The sequence below is a fragment of the Lithobates pipiens genome, unplaced genomic scaffold, assembly GCF_037356315.1.
Source record: "Lithobates pipiens isolate NorthernLeopardFrog02 unplaced genomic scaffold, aLitPip1_a1.2 Scaffold_19, whole genome shotgun sequence".
Taxonomy (NCBI): domain Eukaryota; kingdom Metazoa; phylum Chordata; class Amphibia; order Anura; family Ranidae; genus Lithobates; species Lithobates pipiens.
In genome coordinates, this window is record NW_027507764.1 from 188,840,133 (window position 1) to 188,857,513 (window position 17,381).

The window sequence follows — 17,381 nt, forward strand, 5'->3', positions numbered from 1 at the left end:
AGGACAGTTGGAATCTGATTGGTTGCTGTTAATATTACCTCTACTTCTTCGTTCAACATTTTCACTGCATCGGTGAAAGGATGCCTTTAGGGCACAAGGTGTCTGTAGGTATTACATAATCAGGTAACAAACTTACATTCGTTATAATACCTTGTCCAGACGTCTTTTTCCACTGATACACCTGAACCAGAGTATGCACCTATTGGAAGAGTCTAACGTCTGAAATGACCATTCATGCTTAGAGAACCAATAGCAAGCAAAAGTGCCCAAAGGCTTTCATATTGTGCCTGCAATTCCAAACACCCTCTACTGCATTTGGCTAGATTTATGGTAAAACTTTCTGTTTCTTTCCATATTGCAGGTGGATAATGTGGAAACTGGAGAAGTTATTTCAGCGTATGCTTTCAACCCAGAAGCTATTTATGGGGCATCACACGTTGCAATATTACCAAGTCACAGATTGTTGCACGGGGGTAGCAGTGTGAGAGGAGTCCTGCAGGAGGCTTTCACAGCAGGCAAAGGTGAGAAAAGGAAAAAACAAAATCAACTACAGGGATCAGAGTTGGCAGTGGATCCTGACCATTGAAATAAGAAATTATTGTCAATATGTTGTATGCCGAGTTAGAGGTCAAAAATCTATTTGTTTCTGTGCCTCTGAAGATTATAAAAAATTGTTAAAATCTAGATGCAGTGTAACACATGTTGATGCCCTCCTGGGCTTTGTTGTAATATCTCTGATCTGCCCAGTGGCATAAATAATATGCGTGCCTCCATGCAGTTAAAATTGGATGTTCAGTTCATGCTCAGAATTATATATTATTGAGTCCCACTTGTAAAATTAATATGAAAAAAAAGAATCTTGAGCTGCCTATAGCAACTACAACCCCTATTCCAAAAAATTGGAAAATGTATCAAATTTTTAAACAGAGAAAAATCACCATTTTGAGAAAAAAATAAGATAATTTTGAAACTGATGGCAGCAAAACGTCTCAAAAAAGTTGGTACAGAGCAACAAAAAGCTGTCAGAGTTAGGTGGTACTAATAAAGCAGAGCTGGAAGAACATATTGCAACTACTGTATTTATTGGCCTTTAACACTCACTTTTTCACCACGAAAATTGGGTGCAAATAGCGCGTGCGTGTTATACGCCAATACCTCAGTTTTAGCTGCCTCGGAGGGGGTGGGACGAGCACCGTCAGATTACATACAGTGAGAATCTCCTGATTACTTGGCAGCCTCTGTAATAGGAAGTCCCGTCTCCTGGGCTGCCAGTGGACCACTGTACTGTCTATCATAAGAGATTCTCAAGGTATGTAATCTGTCGGCGCTCATCTAACCCCCTCCTAGTCCCCTTTAGGCTGCAGATGGGCATCGATCAGGCTGCACTGATGGCAATGGTGAGGTTGCTGCATTGATGGCAGTGGCGAGGCTGCCGCATTGATGGCAATGGCGAGGTTGCTGCATTTATGGCAATGGCGGAGCTGCTGCATTGATGGCAATGGCGAGGCTGCTGAATTGATGGCAATGGCGAGGCTGCTGCATTGATGGCAATTGCAAGGCTGCTGCATTGATGGCAATGGGGAGGTTGCATTGATGGCACTTGTGAGGCTGCAGGTGGGCATTGATCAGGCTACATTGATGGCAATGGTGAGGCTGCAGATGGGCACTGACCCTTATTTTGCTTCAGAGTTCCTTATTTCAAATTTAAGTTTTTTTCCTGAAACTTCCCTCTAAAAATAAATGTGTGTGGTATACACTGATAAATATGGTAATTAGGTTAATTGGCAACAAATGTACTTTCTGCTATAAAACATCGAATAAAAAATCAAATTTCTTCATCAATTTAGGCCAATATGTATTCTGCTACATATTTTTGGTAAAAAAAATCCCAATAAGCGTATATTGATTGGTTTTCCCAAAAGTTATAGCGTCTACAATATATGAGATATTTTTATGCCATTTTTATTTATTTATTTTACTAGTAATGGCAGCGATCAGCAGTTTTTAGCGGGACTGCGACATTGCGGTGGACAAATCAGACACCTGACACTTTTTTTGGGAACCAGTGACATTATTACAGTAATTGGGGCTAAAAATATGCACTCTTACTGTACTAATGACACTGGCAGGGAAGGGGTTAACACCAGGGGCACTCAAAGGGTTAAGTGTAGGGGATGCTTTCTAACTGTGTGGGGGATGGACTCACTGGATGAACACAGAGATCTGTGTTGCTGCTTAGCAGGAACACAAGATCACAGAGTTCATCCCTGTCAGGGCAGCGGTCTGCCTTGTTTATATTGGCAGACCTCTGTTCTACCTCTCTGGGGAGCGATCCCGGGTGGCCGGCGGACATTGCTGATTGGCTCCCCCTCTGGCCAATAAGCGCACGTCTCCACTGGCTATTGCATGAAATAATGTACAAGTATGTCATTTCACGCAATAGAGTCGACCTGCCGCAGTATTTGTATTGTGGCTGGTCGGCAAGTGGTTAACTATATCATCATCTACAGTACATAATACCTTATCTGCACGCAAGCACAAAGCCAAAACACAGTATCGGATGCCTGTGATCTTCAGGCTCTCAGATGGCACTGCATTAAAAACAGATATGATTCTGTAATGGACATCACTGCATGGGCTCAGGAATTCTTCCAAAAATCTCAGTCTGTGAACACAGTTCGTTGTGCCACCCAATAATGCAAGGTAAAAAAGAAGACCTATCATCTGTACATGCTCCAGAAACGCCGTTGTCTTCTCTCTGCTAAAGCTTAAAGAGGAAGTAAACCCTGGTGGGTTTTACTTCCTCTTTATTTCCCTGCAAAGGTAAAGCATAATCTCATCGCATAGTAGCCCATTATGTGTCACTTACCTGAAACCGAAGCTTGCAATGTCTCTGTTGTCCCCACTAGCAGGGAGCGTCCATCTTTTCCCCTCTTCCTTCCAGGGCCATGAACTCCAGCTCTGTGACTGGCCGGAGTCGCATGCGCTCGGGAGCCACCAATCACAGCATCACCCCATTGGAAATGGCAGGATGTGCCCTTTCTAAAGTGTACATGTGCCATAGTCATAGGCGCTCGGCTTTTTAATAAATTTCTCCTAAACCGTGGAGGTTTAGGATATATTTCAAGCACCTGCAGGTAAGCCTTAATATAGGCTTACCTGCAGGTAAAAGTGGTTGTACAGGGTGTACAACCACTTTACGTAAAATGTTCTGTTGCAGAGTGGAAAATTCTTCTGTGATAAGACAAATCAAAATTTTACATTTTTTTTTAGCAACTGTGGGTGCTGTGTCCCCTAGACTAAAGAGGAGAGGGGCTTTTTGGCTTATCGGCACTCAGGTTATGCTTTAATAAAATTGTTAAATAGATAATGCATAAGGGAGGAATCCTGCTATAGCTAGTAAGCATGTAAAGATGTTGCATTGGCATGTGATAAACCTATGTATGTTTCATTTTTCTCTTTGTGTTGTGAACACAGATTGCCTCACTCGCGTATCTGCAATAAATTTATTTACTAAGCAAGAGCTACCAATCATCATCTCTGAAAAAAATGAATTTGAGGGTTATTTAGACAGTAAAATTGGTAAGTTAAAGTTTAAAAAATTAACTTAAGATATATATATTTTTTCATTTCCATTACTACTTGTCTCTTACAATTAGGTATGTTTTTGTCTCTAAATACAAGCACTGGAAACAGCAGAGGGTCTAAGTTCATTTCCCACAAGGAACATTATATCTATGTGTATTTATATGGCTTTATTTGCAAAGGGGTTCCTCAAGATGTCCTAGTTTTCTACCACAGCCTACAAACATAGTGGTACATGGTAACCATCATCCACTCAAATGTGACTCTTAAGTCCCATCATTCAGCCCGTGTGTAAGGCAGCCGGCCCGACAGAAGCCAGCCGAATGTCTAGCTTCTGTCGAAGGGCATGATAGAAAAAGGTCTGCCAATCGGCATCCGATCAGTGCGCACAGCCGTTCTGTCAGAACACAAAAGCTCAGCTGGGAGATCACTGTACTAACATCAGATAGTTAGTACAGCAGCTCCTCTTGAGCTCCTCCAGTTTTTTTTTTCTCAATTTAGGCTGCTGGGTTGAACGGAAATGTATTAGGCTTTACATCATCAGCTCTTTTGTAGGCAGGGAATCATGACCAGCCTTTATACTGAATACAGAATAACTCCAAAAATAAATCGCTCTCTCAGAAAAGAGAGGATTTAGAAATAAGCAACACATTAAAGACTTGAAGGCCATTATTAAATAAGGCAGAGAGCAGTATTAAAATGTAACCCCTACAAAGCAATAGGCACACAGCTCTGTGGTTCTGACTGCCATATACTGATAAATAACTATTATGGGCAACTCTACTTTACTGCAGTTTACACTATAGAGTTTATTTTATAAATATAATTTTATAGTAAAAACAACGAAAAATTGACTGTAGCTCTTAGCAGCTGTTCAGGTGATAAATGAAGATGCAAAGTCATTCTTTTGTCCTAATTGTGCCCATAGTGCATTAACCTGTACCATGTCACTGCTGGTCAGAATAAGGATCAAGAATTGATTATGACAAGCACTGTTAGAGGAGATATCTCAGATATGATTTTTCTTTGTTCAGCTGGAAATTGAATATTGTATGCTGTAGAAACTCAGAGTTTTGTATTGATAGGTATTCCAAGCACAAACTTGGAAGATGGCATCTTGGCAGACAAGTTGGGTTTGACTTATACAACGGTTACCGAAAATCTTAGCGATGGCACTGAGAGAATAATAAACTCAGCAAGGGTAAGTCTGGTACTTTGGGAACATCGTTTGCTAACAGTATGCAATGGGAGTTGTTTTTTGTAATTATTTGCATTTGGCCTTGTTATCTCTGCATGGTAACTATAGCACAGCATACAAGTCGGTCTGAACTGTGCTCAGTTTCTTTGCTACAGTAAAACTGGTGTTGTTTTCTTGGGTAGTCGGAAAGCACGACTGAAGTGGGGGGTAGTCCATGCATTTTGAAAATGAATAGAAATACAATGACAGCTGGGTCATGGACAGGTTTGTTGACTATGAAATCTCGTGTTCACACGATTAGAAACCACACTGATTAATTCCCGATCTTTAATGTGCACGGTGCGCACTGCTAGCTGTCAAATGTGGATCATAGAGTAACTTCCTCTCAACTCATAGTTTATCTACAGTTTGCAGTGGAGGTAAAAAAAATGTTAATTAAATGTGACCTCTTTTACTTTGTGTAAAAATTAAAAAATCATCTCTTTTTGGCAATTCAGATGTGGCTGCATTTTTTTTTGGTTTCAGGATTGTTTTCCTATATTTTCTCCTTAATGATCCTGCGAATAAGCAGGGCAAACACACAGATTTCTCTGTCCACAGTAAACCACACAGATGGTTGGATGGTTCTCCCACTGCAAAGTTGTATTCTGACAGCCGGCACCAGCAGCTGTCAGACTATCCAAACAGTTCCTGAATCTGATTGGGTGTAGGTTTTATTTGCCTGACATTTTTTCTCCCAGCTACTTTGAATTTGAAGTTGAAGTATTGTATGTGAGGCAGAAGGGCAAATTTTGCTTTGTGTTTGGCCGGCTTTAAGGTAACAGAACAAAATTGTCATTCTATAACTGTGGAAAAGATGCAGTGTCGCCCTAGGATAAGAAGTTTGTTAAGACTACAGTACACCCCCCCCCCTCTTCTTTTTCCAATAACATGGGGAGTGTGCTATAGTACACAGGGAAAACTGTGAACAGGGCTAATTGATAAGAGTGCAGTTCAGGCAGAGAGCACAGGAATTATCAGCTTTTTTGTGCCTATCAAACAGAACAAAAAAATTTCAATGGTATATTTAACCTGTTCCTGCCAGCTTTATGCCTATACATGGCCTCTGCGTGGGTGGGCTTAAATGTTAGGCGCCTGCATACATGCATCCATGAGGAACTGCTTTTCAATGTTGAGAACATGCTACCAACACAGTAACTGAGATGGCATAGGCAGCTCCAACTGCATACTTGCGATCATAAGCTTTTGATCATGTGATTGATATGACAACCAATCACAGCAGTCACAAGATCTGAAAGCCTGCATCCGCCACCCAGCATTTAAATCCGCTGAAAGGGCCAGGAGCAGCAGTGGCAAGGGGTTAACAGACCAAAAGCAAGTAAATAATTGAAGTTCATTGCTATGGTTTACGGGGTCTGTCCGGAAGTATCCAGCCATGTATTATGAAAGAAAAGAGACATTTATTTAAGCAGATGCACGATACAAGAAATATTGTATATTGGACATTGACTCCTCCGCCCCCTTCAAAGATACAACTTCCTCTGGGATGGCTGGGCCTTCACTTCTGGACTATAGCCGCAGACCCATGGTTTATCTCCAGTTTGACCTTCTTGAGGAAATTTGATTCTATGGTTTCGGCTTGAAGCAAGTCTTAAGCGACTGCAGCTCAATGTTCCTGCAAGATTCTGCATCAAAATCTCCGACACTGTCATTTTCCCCAAATCAGCTTCTAGTTCTCGTTCTATTCGTCGAACATAGTTGATTGAAGCCCATACATGTTCAACATTCTCAGGTGTTTTGCTTGTTGCAAGCCTTCCAGGACGTAGATCACTTTCAACAGATTCTCGACCATCTTTGAAACATTTGTGCCACACTTTTATTTGTGCTGCACTCGTTGCACTGTCCCCCTAAGCCTTCTGAATCATCTGAATAGTTTCCATGGACCAATATTCAGGCCTTTGATGCAGATTCGTTGCTCTGCTCGCCCAGTGACTTTAAATCCGACGGCCACACAGTAACCATGCTTCTTATTCAATGGCGTTTAGCTCCTCCACTGACTTGTATAGTGAAGTCGTCATTATTCACACATGCGCATTTCAGTCCACAGTCCTTGACTGCCATGCTGCATCGATGTCGTGCAAACTGTTCTTGTTATATTAACAATGAACATTTCTCTTTCGTTCATTGACGGACACAGCACCTTTAATCTTGACCTTAGGGTTATATTGCCACCTTCAGGAGAGGACTAGGCAGAAAACAGCAAAACTGCACAGTACTGCCCAGGGGGCAGTCCTACTGGCTATAACCCCTCACTCTGCTTCCAGCAGCTCAGTTTTTTTCTGCCTAGTGTAGGAGAAGGACCTGGCTCCCAGTGGGGACCATTGGTCCTGTGAATTTTTTCTGCTTTTTGATTCCTGTGATCTGCAATCAACAGCTGGGCTGGGTGACGGCCTTGATAATATAGATCCTGGTAGTCTTCCCAGCCTGGCTATCGAACGTGAGCAGACCTTAACTATGCACTGGGTTTGGCCACGACATGCCCCGTCTGATCCAGGGGCAGCCGATGAGCTATATGCTCCGGGGCACACATATGACCAGGCTACTGCTGTCCGTGTCACAGTGTGCCATGGCTGACAGCCACCCCGTACTGCTTGGGTGATGGGTCTGTCCCTGGAATGTGTCCAGCAGTCCCTGCAGGAGGGGTAAGTATGGTTTCACCTGTCTCAGTAGGATGGAGCAGCTGGGCATTCCCTGGGAGGTTGACTAGGGGGTCTCTCCCTCTCCCTTTCTTTATTTCCCTGTCCCTTTTCCTCCTCCCCATGCTATGGGCCACTGTGTGACTGGGCAAAGGGGGTGCTGTGCACGTACCTGGCCAGGGTCCTCTGGGGGGGGGCTGGGTCCTGGCAGGGGGCTGCGCTGGGCAGTTGGTGGTCCACTCGTCTCTTTCCCTGGTTTTAGGCCATGGTTGGGGTATCTGTGTGTATGCCATGTGGGTTAGCCGCCGTGCGAACCGCAGCCATTTCCTGTAGCCACAGACAGTTTTTCCTAATCGCCCATTTTCTCTGGTGGCACCTGTTCTACCTGTTTTAACGTTTCAGAGGATGACCATTCAGAAAAGTGAGGTTGACTCCGTGTCTGGGTCAGCGCAGGAAAAAGCGCTAGTAGGAGCACTTATCACAGCGGTGCGGGATACCCTAAAGATGGAGGATATGGCGGGGGCATCTACAGAGGTGTCAGTCCCTTTTGGGTCCCACAAGCCGGCCCACACTGCTAAGGTGTTTCCCCACCCCACCTAACTTATTTTGATACGTTTATTTACAAGGAGTGGGGAAGCCTGCAACGGGCCTTTTCGGTCCCGATGGCGGTGCGTTACCCCTTTGAGGAGAATTTCCTGAAAAAATTGACATTTCCTCCGATTTTCGACCCCCTAGTATCCAGGTTAAATAAGGTAACCACGATTCCGGGGGAAGGGACCCCTGCTTTCAAAGACCCTGCCCACAGAAGGACAGAGACGGTTGCCTGGTCCATGTTTATGGTGGGGGGGTCAGCATTGCGATCAGTGTTAGCCACGGCCCCCTGCCTGATTTGGCTAAGATGCTGGACTACGGATTGGATTTTCCCTTCCAGGGGAAGAGGCTATTTGGAGCCTCGCTGGATGACATTATTAAGAATGTTACTGGGGGAAAGTACTTTGCTCCCACAGTCCAGGAAGGGTAAGGAGCCACCCCGTAGGCGCCACTCACCCCTTCACATCTTTCTTTCTAAATCAGTGCCACCTGGGCTTTCCGACATCAAGTGTCCATTTCCCAGGTGTGTAAGGCGGCGACCTGGTCGTCCATTCACACTTTCACTAAATTTTACAAGGTTGATGTGTGCATATCTTCGGATGCCTGCTTCGGCCGCAAGGTTTTGCAGGCGGCTGTTTAAGGTTGCAACTCCTCCATTGAGGAGTTCTGGTTGTTTTGGGTGGAGTTTATTTTCTTGCTGTTCCCACCCCTCGTTTTTTGACACTGCTTGGGTACGTCCCTAAGGTCAAGATTAAAGGTGCTCTGTCCGTCAATAAACGAAAGAAAAAATAGGATTTTTGTACTTTTCTCTGAAGTTCATTGATGGACACAGCACCCACCCCTCCTATCTATGTTTGTACTGCTTTTTGACGAACTGAGCTGCTGGATGCAGAGTAAGGGGTTATAGCCAGTAGGACCACCCCCTGGGCGGTACTGTGCAGTTTTTCTGTTTTTACATGTTCTGCCTAGTCCTCTCCTGAAGGTGGCGATATAACCCTAAAATCAAGATGAAAGGTGCTGTGTCCGTCAATGAACTTCAGAGAAAAGGATTTTACGGTAAGTACAAAAATCCTATTTTTCTGGACAGACATGGAATATACACTATAATATATTCTTGACAAATACAAAGGCATTTCTTTTATTGACAGCCTATTTGTTGCAATGTGCCTCAGTGCACAAAATGCATGCAGTGCAGCACGTTGTGTTATAGTGGGCCCTGGATCAGGCTGTTCGCACTATTGCTTTATTGCCCAGTAAGCAGTGCCACTAAAAGCTGAAAAGCTAATCCAGGAAATATAAGAATAATCTTCTGGCTGTATTTCCATCCATTTATGGGCAGGATGGTGTACAGAACCTGGTTGTACAGAAGGTTCTACCGATTGACTTCTGTACAACCTCCCTATCAGATGTTTGCCACTCCATCAGTGCTGCTGGCTTTAGCTGGCAGCACTGATCAGTGTATTCTAACAGTGGGAAAGTCTCCCCAACGTCAAAATACAAGGACTCAGCAGGGAGGATTCCTCCATCCACCGAATGTGTGGATAGGTGAATCTAGTCCTTTTTTTTTCGTTCAACCCACAAGTTGGTCAAATCCATTTAAAACAGCTAGTGCATCTATGGCCTCATTCACACGAGGCGGATCCGCTCAGCGGAGTCCGCCAGCTCAGCAGGAGATCTCTCCATTGATCTCCGCTGAGCCGGCAGATGACAGGTCCGTCTCCGCTCACTGAGCGGGGAGGGGGCCTGTCAGAGCGCCGCTGATTCCTATGGAGGGATCGGACGAAAACGGAGAGCATGTCCGTTTTCATCAGATCTCATTCAATCCGATCCGCCAGGACGGATGTGAACGTATCGCCATACGTCTGATTTTAGCAGAGCAGATCGGATGTCAGCGGACATGGTCACTGCTGACATCCGTCGCTCCATTGACCTGCATGGAGCGTCTGTTCAGGTCCGCCTAAAAAGCTGACCTGAACGGTCCATTCGTGTGAAAGGGGCCTAACATTAACATACAAACAAACAAGAAGAGAGCACAAAAAGTGCAGTAGAGTTAAAATGTTTAATATTAAAGCTATTAACTCAACTGCATTTAGTGTGTGCTCTTCTTGTTTATTTGTTTGGGAAAATCTACAAATGATATACAATTTTGTGAGGAGCAGCAAGAGGTGTTTAATTACTCTTGATGATTCTAACGCCTAGATTAAGGAATAGAGGTTTAATCCACCTATAGACATGAACTTTGTTTTCTGATGGACTGTTTTTTTAGCTTACTTTCCACAAGATCTGTTTTATATATTTTATTATAGTTAGAAGTGTTTTAAGTGCACTTTTTTTTTAACTTATGGTTTTATTTTTATTGCATCTAACACTACCCGCTCCCCAGATTGACAATGTTTCTGTCCAAAGGTATCTCTGTTTCTTCTCTTTCCAGAGTGGAGAAACCCTAAGACGGGAAGTGTGTTAGTAGCCACACCAGGTGAAAAAAGCATAAAAAAAAGTAAACGAATGCCGGAACTACATATTGGATTAATGAGCTGTAATATTTTTTGTTTTTGGGTTTAATGCTGCTTTACTCGTTATAGTTTATGATTTAGGACCTGTTCACACCAGAAAGGCGCACTGCTCTTGCTAGACACCTGTGTGTCATTAATTGTTAATGGCACCCCAAGAGTATCTATGCAACCAAACACAGTAGCATGCGGTTTGCTATGGCACAGTTTGTAAAAGTGGCTCCTGCACTACTTTTTTGTTCATTCATGTGCATTTGGCAGCCCACTGAAATTATTGGGCTGTCAAAACCAGAATGTGCGTGGTCTAATGTGAATCAGCCCTAAAAGTTCATATTGTTTCATATGCACATCTTCCTTGTATTATCAAGTCTAATATGCTATGGTGGGTTGATTCTTATCAGTTCACAGGAATGCGTAGAGATGAAGCATTTTCTGCTATAACCCAACAAGCCCAGGACGAGGGGGTTGGTGGACATCTAACCAGCGACAAGCTAAGGGACTGGCTCATATCAAGACAACGTTACTGGGGAACACCTATCCCCTTCATCCACTGCGAATCCTGTGGCACTGTCCCTGTGCCATACAAAGACTTACCTGTGCTCCTTCCCAAAGAGACTTCTGTCACGGGGAAGGGCTCATCTCCTTTATCATCTGTAACAGACTGGATAAACTGCAAGTGTCCAAGGTAAAAGAACCCACTATATTTCACGCATCACTTCAAATTTACAGTAGAGCTACCTGGCTTATTTTTCTGAAGTTCTTCTGAGATGTGGCTTATCCCTTACCTTTTTCTTATTGTGCCTTTCATGAAAGTGTATCAGAATGTTCTACAAGGTTAGGTACTGCAGCAACATATATTTCCTGGCGGATTAGACTTAAGGAACAAAATATCAGGATACTTAGAAACTGCCATTTTCATTAGCTTTGCGAATAGGACCAGTAAAACGACAGGAAATAGGGTTCACCTTTAAAACTTAATTTTGTGCCACTCTTGCAGTTTGCTCAGGGTGAGCTTTCATCTGCTTCCAAAGGAAGAGATGTGTGATTAGTAGCAACTGCCTGGTACAAATAAAACATGGCTTGCAGCTTTCCTCTTTCATAGCTAATGCAACAAATAATATCATTCAGCCGATATCCGCTAACAGGCCTGCTCTTTTTTTTTTTTTTTTATGCCGTAAGACATGGATATCGGGATGTTTTGATAAAACCTTTTCTACCCACATAAAATAAAGCAGCACTTTAGCAACATTAGTGAAATCTCTTAGCAGTCCCTTAACCACTTGTCTGCCAGTGCCATTTTTTTAAGGGACCGTCATTCATGGCTAACTCTAAACTAATAATCTGTAAAGGCTTTTAAAGCAACGCCTATAGATAATTTTGAGCACCAAAGTTTGTTGTCATTCTTTACAAGCTAGCATAATTTTAGGATTTGACATGTTGGGTATCTATTTGCTTGTCATCTTTGATATTTTTTAAATAAAAAAATGTGTTTATTAAAGAATATAAAAAGGTACAGCATACAGGTTCATATCATAAAAAGTTTATCCATTGTAACAATAAAATGTTTCTGTGGACAAGGTACATAGAGCACAAAGAACCAGTATACCACAGCAGTCAAATATAGTATTGCAATACTAAACCACAAAAACTGTCTAGGGCCATGAATAACACCATGATAGTGCAAATCAATCCATTAAGACATAGAATGGTAACTTTGGCATACAGTGTTGTGGAGGAAGGCATCTATAGCTGAGATCAACAAACATGACAACGAGAACTCAGAAATATGTGGTACATTGTGAAAAAGTCATACATGTTAAAGTTGTAATAAGCGATACAATGTGAGTAGGGGAGGGGCTAAACCAATGGTATCCAGCCAGCATTGCCATATATTCATGACTTTCCTTGTAGAGTTTCAATGCTGGTAAGAGTTCACTAGCTCAATCCACTTCCTACAGGTAGAAAGAAGAGCCAATAGCATGCTATGATTTTGTTAGTGAGGTACAGGAGCAAAGTAAGGGGCTATATAGGTAACTGAGGTGTATAATTCATCTAGTGCCCCAAGTAAACATGCCAGAGGATCAATGGAAAGTTGTACGGCATAAGTTTGGTTAATAACAGTAACCATATCCTGGCAATAAGGCACTAGTTTGGGACATCTCCATATCATGTGTATGAAGTCACCATATGAGCATTACATTTGGGACAAAGTCGCTTCTTCCCCATGCAAATAGTTGTGCTGGCATCCTATAAGTATGGTATAAAAATTGTAATAATTTTCATTTTCATACATCATGGGACACAGAGTCAGTCTAATATTCATTACCTGCTAGGCTATACTTCATCTCCAGGTGAATGGACACTGGCAGACCAAAGGTCTTTAGACAGGAAGTGATCCCCTATATAACCCCTCCCATCCAGGAAGCACTTCAGTTTTTTACCAGTGTCTGCAAGGTGGATGGCACGGTTTGTTTGAGCTCTCTGAGCTCCAGGTTTCCAGTCCATCAAATGCGGCCTCCAGGCACTGGACCCTGCGAAGTGGAATCCTGGACACTACAGCGCTATGGCATTCCTGCAGGGTGCTGTACAGGTCCAAGGGAGTGAACCTTAAACATGAAAAGTTTACCCAGTCCTTGAAGGTCCTCAAGTGACAAGAACCCACCCTGAAGGGTGAAGATTGGGCTTTTAGTTTCTAGGCTGCCCTGTGCCTGGACGAGTAAGTGAAACCCCTTTTTATTTTTCAAATATTGTGGGGTGTCCCAGTGATTGTAACAATCATTCAAGCTAGCTAGAGGCTAGACATCTGTGTGCGGTGACCATACAGAGAGTTTTGGGCTAGCTGTGGGTGTTTGCAAAGTGTACCCTTTTTGCTTTTGTCTGGCTGTTTTTTACCAGTATGATGGCGCACAACGGTGCGCCATTTCGTCTTGGTTTACCAGGGCGCACATGCATTTGCAAGAGTGCTGCTGGACTCGGCAGTTGTTTGGTGGCCATGGACATGGCGCCGGACATGCGCAGTAGCCTATATCTGGGCGCACAAAGATTTGCGTCACGCAAATACAGCCACGCCCGTTCGCCGGGACCATGCACGTACATGCGCATGCATGCACAGCGCATTCCGGTGGACAGCCAGTTTATTTAAGCTGTGCATACTGAGGTGTTTTAAATTTTACACCCATGTGCTCTCTTTTTGTTGATACTAAATGTCTTCAAAAAAAGAGGAGTGGGACTAACACTACAGGAATGTCATCAGTGGTTCCTGTTGAACCTAGTCGTATCCCTAGTGTTGTATCCCCTGAAGGACCAGAGGCTTCCCGACAATCTAAACCGCTGCACCTATCTGGGATTGTGCCTACAGTCAACACTGCTGCTTCACCCTTTATCCCTAAGGATGAACTGTCCTCAGCCCTAGCCGGGTTAGAGCACAGGATTGCTGGCATGATTGTCTCCATCCCACAGGGTGGCAAGAAGCGTGACAGATCCCCCTCCATGGAGCCTCCTAGTTTGGAGCAGGAATGGGTTGAGAATGAGAAAGATCTGAAAAAGCTCAGAATTCTGTGGAGGGCCTGGCGAAGGAGTCTACTTCCGAGCAAGCTAGACAAAAAGATGTCCAGTTGATGTCTGCTTCTCAGTCGCAGAGGCTTAAATACTGACTCTGACTGAAATAGTTTGTTCTACCTTTAAGTTGCCTCTTAAAAAAGCAGAGGTGGCTGAGTCCCCCTGGTCCTCTTGGTATCCCTGAGGCCTCTTCAGGCCACACAGACTTTCCCCCTACACCCCCCTGCTGAAACAGGCGGTGTATGCTGATTAGAAACATCCTGACAGGATTTTGTTCCTCTTAAGAGGTTTTCCCTTTTTAGATGCCATGGATGAAAAGTTTGTTAAAAAAGGGAGCATGCCAGTCGTAGATGCAGCAGTCTCTTCCTTAAAAAAGAACTTGACTTGTCCAGGTCGATAAAGCAGTGGGCTCGAAAGACCCTGTTGACAAGAAATTGGAGTCATTATTAAAGGCTTCCTTTTCTTTGGCCAGTTCAGCTATTCAGCCAGCTGTTGCAGTAATTGGTATCTGCCCATCCATAAAGGATCAGGTCAAACGGCCTGATAGGTCTAACCAGGAGGGTGATCATCCTGAAAATAAGACAGATATTCCTCGAGCGCTGTGTTTTGCTGTTGAGGCCTTAAAGGGATTCAATATAGCAGGTTTCTCATTTGGTTTTCTTGTCTGTACATATGCGCAGACTTTTGTGACTTAAGAACTGGTCAGCCGAGCTTCCCTGTGAAAACGTATTGGCAGGTTTCCCTTTTCATGGGGAACGTTTATTGGTGATCATTTGGACGAATATATTCAAAAGATTTCCGAAGAGAAGAGTTCTCTACTTCCTGTGAAGAAAAGCACCAGGTGTCCCTCGTTTAAAACTTCAGGGACTGCTTCCTCAAATGTCTCAGCTGCGGCCAACAGGGCACTAGGTCCAGGGGCAAGCCGCAAGGCCAGGGCCAGAAAAAGCCCTGGATCTGAAATACTTCTAAACCCAGCACCAAGCCCTCCTTTTGAGGAGCCGTCCCCACTCTATCGGATGGGGGAAGACTGCTGCACTTTGAGGACATTTGGTGGATCCTCCAAAAAGGAGACTTATTGCTTCAGGCATTACATCATTTATTGCATCAAGAAGTGATTGTACAGGTTGGATCTGAAATACCATGTCAGCCTTGAAACCAGCTCAAGGTCTAAAATATTTAGGTCTGTGTCAGAAACCATGAATCGGATCGAGACAGAAGTACAATTAAATCACACTTGTTTATTAAATAAAAATAAAAAGGTAAATAGAGAAAGCGTAGTCAAAGCATAGCCAGAGTCCAGTAACCGGATCGAGTAGTCAGCCAGGCCAGAGTTCAATAACCAGATCGGGTAATCAGCCAGGCCTGGAGTCAGGGATCCAAGTGGAGCAACAGCAAGCAGGATAAGGAGCCAGAAGGGATGTCAGCAAGCCAGTCTTTAAACAGAACCGCAGGAGATGGTTTCTTATGATGTGACCAAGGCGAAGGCAGAGATGAAGTGAGCTGGACAGCTTTAAGTAGGCAGGTCAGACGAGTATGATCAGGACCAGCTGGTAACTGTGGAGAGAGATGAGAGCTGGCAATTAGCCGACAGCTGAGCAGCCAGCCCAGAGAAGGAAGGGCTAAGCCAGCCCTGGCAGTCTGATCCTATATACGGTCCAAGCAAGAGTATTCTTGCCACCCCCAAGGATCTGTGGCATGAAGAATCAGGTGCATCAGATAAGGCACCAGACAACCCTCCATTCGGCTTTGTATGAGTCTTCTAGGGAGGATAGTATCCTCCTTCTAAGTGGTGGCCTATGCCCAGTTCCATTCCAGGCCTCTACAACAAGACATCTTGTTGGCTTGGAACAGGAAAGGACAAGCCCTGGATTATCTAATGTTATTATTTGCAAAATGGAAGATCCTTCTTCCCGGTAACTTGAAGAGCAATGACGACAGATGCCAGTTTCTCAGGCTGGGGAGTGACCCTAGAGGGGCTCACAGCTCAAGGGAAATGGTCAAGTACAGAACAGATCCTGCCTATCGACGTCCTGAAATTATGGGCAGTAGGACTGGCCCTACGGTCACGGAGGGTGGAGCTTCAGGACTGCCCTATCAGGGTTCAGTCCAACAATGCCACTGCAGTGGTCTATATAAAACACCAAGGCGGTACCAGGTACCAGCTCTGAAGGAGGTGAACCACATACTAGCCTGGGCAGAGGGACATATGCCGATTCTATTGGCAGTCCATATCCCGGGAGTAGAGAACTGGAAGACAGGTTATCTCAGCAGCCAGCAGATCTGCCCAGGGGAATGGTTCCAGGAAATGTGCCAATGTTGGGGATGGCCAGAGGTCGACCTACTGGCATCCAGGTTCAACAACAAGCTACAGCAGTTTGTGTCCTGAAAAAGAGATCCTCTGGCAATCAGAGCAAATGCTCTGGTAGTTCCATGGAACCAGTACTCCCTGGTTTATGTTTTCCCTCTGATCCCTCTCCTTCCACATTTGTTACGCAGGATTCAGAGAGAGGGAGGAGATCCAGTCATTCTGGTGGCACCAACCTGGCCCAGAAGGCCCTGGTTCCCGGAGATTGCGAGACTGACAATAGACAGACCATGGACGTTTCCATGGCACCCCAATCTACTGTTTCAAGGTCCTATATTCCACCCCAATTTACAGTCTCTAAATTTGACGGAATGGTAATTGAAGCCAGGGTGATAAAGGACTGTGGCATCTGGGACCAGTGATGTCTACCCTGGTGAATGCTAGAAAAGCTGTCACTAGGAAGATCTATCATAAGGTCTGGAAGACTTATATTGTTTGATGTGAAGCCAAAAAATGGCACCCTTGGAAATACGTGTTTGGAAGAATTTTCTCTTTTGTACAGCCAGCTGTGGAAATCAAATTGGCCTCGAGTACAATCAGAGGTCAAGTTTTGGCCCTATCCAAAGCCCTTAGCCTCCCATTCACCTTTATGCAGGGGTCAACTCGTTTGCTTCCCCCCATTAGGTCACTTATCTGTCCTTGGGACTTGAATGTGGTGCTATCTGTGTTACAGAAACAACCATTTGAACCTATCAAGGAAATTCCATTAGACTTGCTGTCACGCAATCTAGCCTTCCTGATTGCTATCACCTCAGTTAGAAGGGCGTTGGAGTTGGCGGCCCTTTCATTCAGGGCCCCATACTTGATCTTTGACCATGACAGGGTTGTGTTACGACCTTTTCCATACTTTTTTCCAAAAGTGACTTTTCATTTAAATA

General features: G+C 44.2%; 1 protein-coding gene across 2 annotated transcripts in view; it reads left to right on the forward strand.

Annotated features, from left to right (window-relative positions):
- The window catches only part of LARS2 (leucyl-tRNA synthetase 2, mitochondrial), a 319,881-nt gene that overhangs the window by 227,073 nt on the left and 75,427 nt on the right, over nucleotides 1–17,381 (forward strand). For both annotated transcript variants that reach the window (XM_077491589.1, XM_077491590.1), the window contains exons 9-12: nucleotides 362–521; nucleotides 3,478–3,582; nucleotides 4,671–4,786; nucleotides 10,982–11,265. In XM_077491589.1, the coding sequence (XP_077347715.1) occupies nucleotides 362–521; nucleotides 3,478–3,582; nucleotides 4,671–4,786; nucleotides 10,982–11,265 (665 nt within the window). The remainder of the gene's footprint in view (nucleotides 1–361; nucleotides 522–3,477; nucleotides 3,583–4,670; nucleotides 4,787–10,981; nucleotides 11,266–17,381) is intronic.